The sequence below is a fragment of the Dasypus novemcinctus genome, chromosome 2 (genome assembly GCF_030445035.2).
Source record: "Dasypus novemcinctus isolate mDasNov1 chromosome 2, mDasNov1.1.hap2, whole genome shotgun sequence".
Classification (NCBI taxonomy): domain Eukaryota; kingdom Metazoa; phylum Chordata; class Mammalia; order Cingulata; family Dasypodidae; genus Dasypus; species Dasypus novemcinctus.
The window spans coordinates 191928678-191930743 of NC_080674.1; the positions used below are offsets into that span (position 1 = coordinate 191928678).

At 50.8% G+C, this 2066-nt stretch overlaps 1 protein-coding gene across 1 annotated transcript; it reads right to left on the reverse strand.

Moving 5' to 3' along the window:
- Positions 1-401: 401 nt before the first annotated feature.
- LOC131275352 (olfactory receptor 2G3-like) lies at positions 402-1040 on the reverse strand. Its single transcript, XM_058285370.2, has one exon. The coding sequence runs from the start codon at positions 1038-1040 to the stop codon at positions 402-404; it is 639 nt and encodes a 212-aa protein (XP_058141353.2).
- Positions 1041-2066: the final 1026 nt, after the last annotated feature.

Sequence of the window (2066 nt, forward strand, 5' to 3'; positions counted from 1 at the left end):
TTTCCCATATACCGCCCATCCTCCTACCCTACTCCTCCCACATCCACAACCTCTTCCATCATCATGGCACATTCACTGCACCTGGTGAATACATTTTGAAGCACTGCTGCTCCACATGGACAGTGGTCTACATTGTAGTCTACACTTTCCCCCAGTCCACCCAGTGGGCAATGGTGGGACACACAGTGTCCAGCATCTGTCCCTGCAGCACCACCCAGGACAATTCCAAATCCATAAATACTTTGAATCTGCCAATACCCATGAATATTAATGAAAATCACAATAATAAGGCAGACAGGAAAACACAGAGAGGATGTACTAATGTACAAAGATTACATAACAAGTGATTACATAACCCAATAGCCAATCCCAAATCTATAGCTTCTCAGGGAAGGTTCTTTTCAAAGCATCCTCCATTTGTTTAACAGAGTCAATTCTAGGGAAAGCCTATGTCTCCTCTTTTTTTCTTTCTGCATCACCAGCTTCTTTATTGCCTCCTTGACATCTCTATTTCTCAAAGTGTAGATGATGGGGTTGATCAAAGCTGGAATCAGATTATATAGCAGTGAAACAAACTTGGTCACATCATGAGAGAGCTTTGGCTTGGGAGTCACGTACACATAGATGATAGTACTGTAGAAAATGGATACCACTGTGAGATGGGAGCCACAGGTCCCAAAGGCCTTCTGTCTTCCCCCAGGTGTCTTTATATTCAACACACTTTGAGTTATACGTCCATAAGAGACCATGATCAGTGAGAGAGGAAAGACAAGGAAGATGCTACTTAGCATCATAATCTCCTTCTTGTACTTTGTGGTGTCCACACAGGCCAGCTGCATCATTGGGGGTGTCTCACAGTAGAAATGGTTTATCTGGTTGTGGCCACATCGGGGAAGGGTCATTGTGATAGGGGTGTGGACCAATGAGTTGCTGAAACCAATTGCCCAGGATACGCTGGCCAGTGTCCAGCACAGCTGTGGTGGCATGAGGGTGAGATAATGCAAAGGCTTGCAGATAGCAACATACCGATCATAGGCCATCATGGCCAGAAGGACACACTCTGTACCCCCCAGACCCAGGGTGAGGAGAAGCTGGACCACACACCCAATGAAACTTATGGATTTGTCTGGCCCCCCAAGATTGACCAACATCTGAGGGCTGATGCAGGTCACATGGATGAGGTCAATAAAAGAGAGATGAGTGAGGAAGAAATACATGGGTGTGTGGAGATGGGGGTCCAGGCAGGAGACCAGAATAATGGTCCCATTGCCCATGAGAGTTAAAAGGTAGAATATCAGGATGAACCCATATAAGATCCTCTCTAGCCATGGCTGCTCTGAGAAGCCTACCAAAATGAAGTCTTCTCCAAATGTGGAATTGTCTCTTCCCATCACCTTCTGGGTGACCTTGTAAGGAAGAGAAAAAAATCATTTGATGACCGTGCTATATCGGTGATGTGTGTGAATGCTGCTTCTGATTGTATTTAGTAGAAAATCCCTGTTCATGCATTGCGGTCACCCCTCGGGCTGAAGTGTGGTTTGCTGGCCTGGCGGGGGAGCAGCCGCGGCAGGCCAAGCCGCTGCCCCCATAATAGGGTGGCTGGTCGGACTCACCGCCACCCCTGAAGGAAGCTCGGCATGGGCGCAGAGTGCCCTCGGGTCTCCCCTTCTCGGCAGCCATGCTTCCGCGGCCGCCCCTCCTCCCAGATGGCGCCACCCGATGCCTTGTGGGGCGGCACCCTTCTTCTTCCTTCTCCCTGCGCAGGCGCAGGGCAGAAAATTCCAGTCTGCCCTTTTCCCCTCCCCCGACAGCAGCAACAGCCAGGTGTGGGCGGAAAAATCCAGCCCGCCCATTTCCCCTCCCCCAACAGCAGCAACAGCCAGGTGTGGGTGGAAAAATCCAGCCCGCCCTTTTCCCTTACCCCGACAGCAGCAACAGCCAGGCGTGGGCGGGAAACTCAAGTCTGCCCTCCACCCCAGCAACAGCAGCCACCAATCCCTAAACCCTGCCCCTTCCCCCAGCAACAGCGACAGCCAATCCCTAACCACCACCCCTCCCCCATCCAG

Coding starts and splice junctions, on each gene's coding strand:
- LOC131275352 (XM_058285370.2), bottom strand. CDS start 1,040: ATGGCCTATGATCGGTATGTTGCTATCTGCAAGCCTTTGCATTATCTC.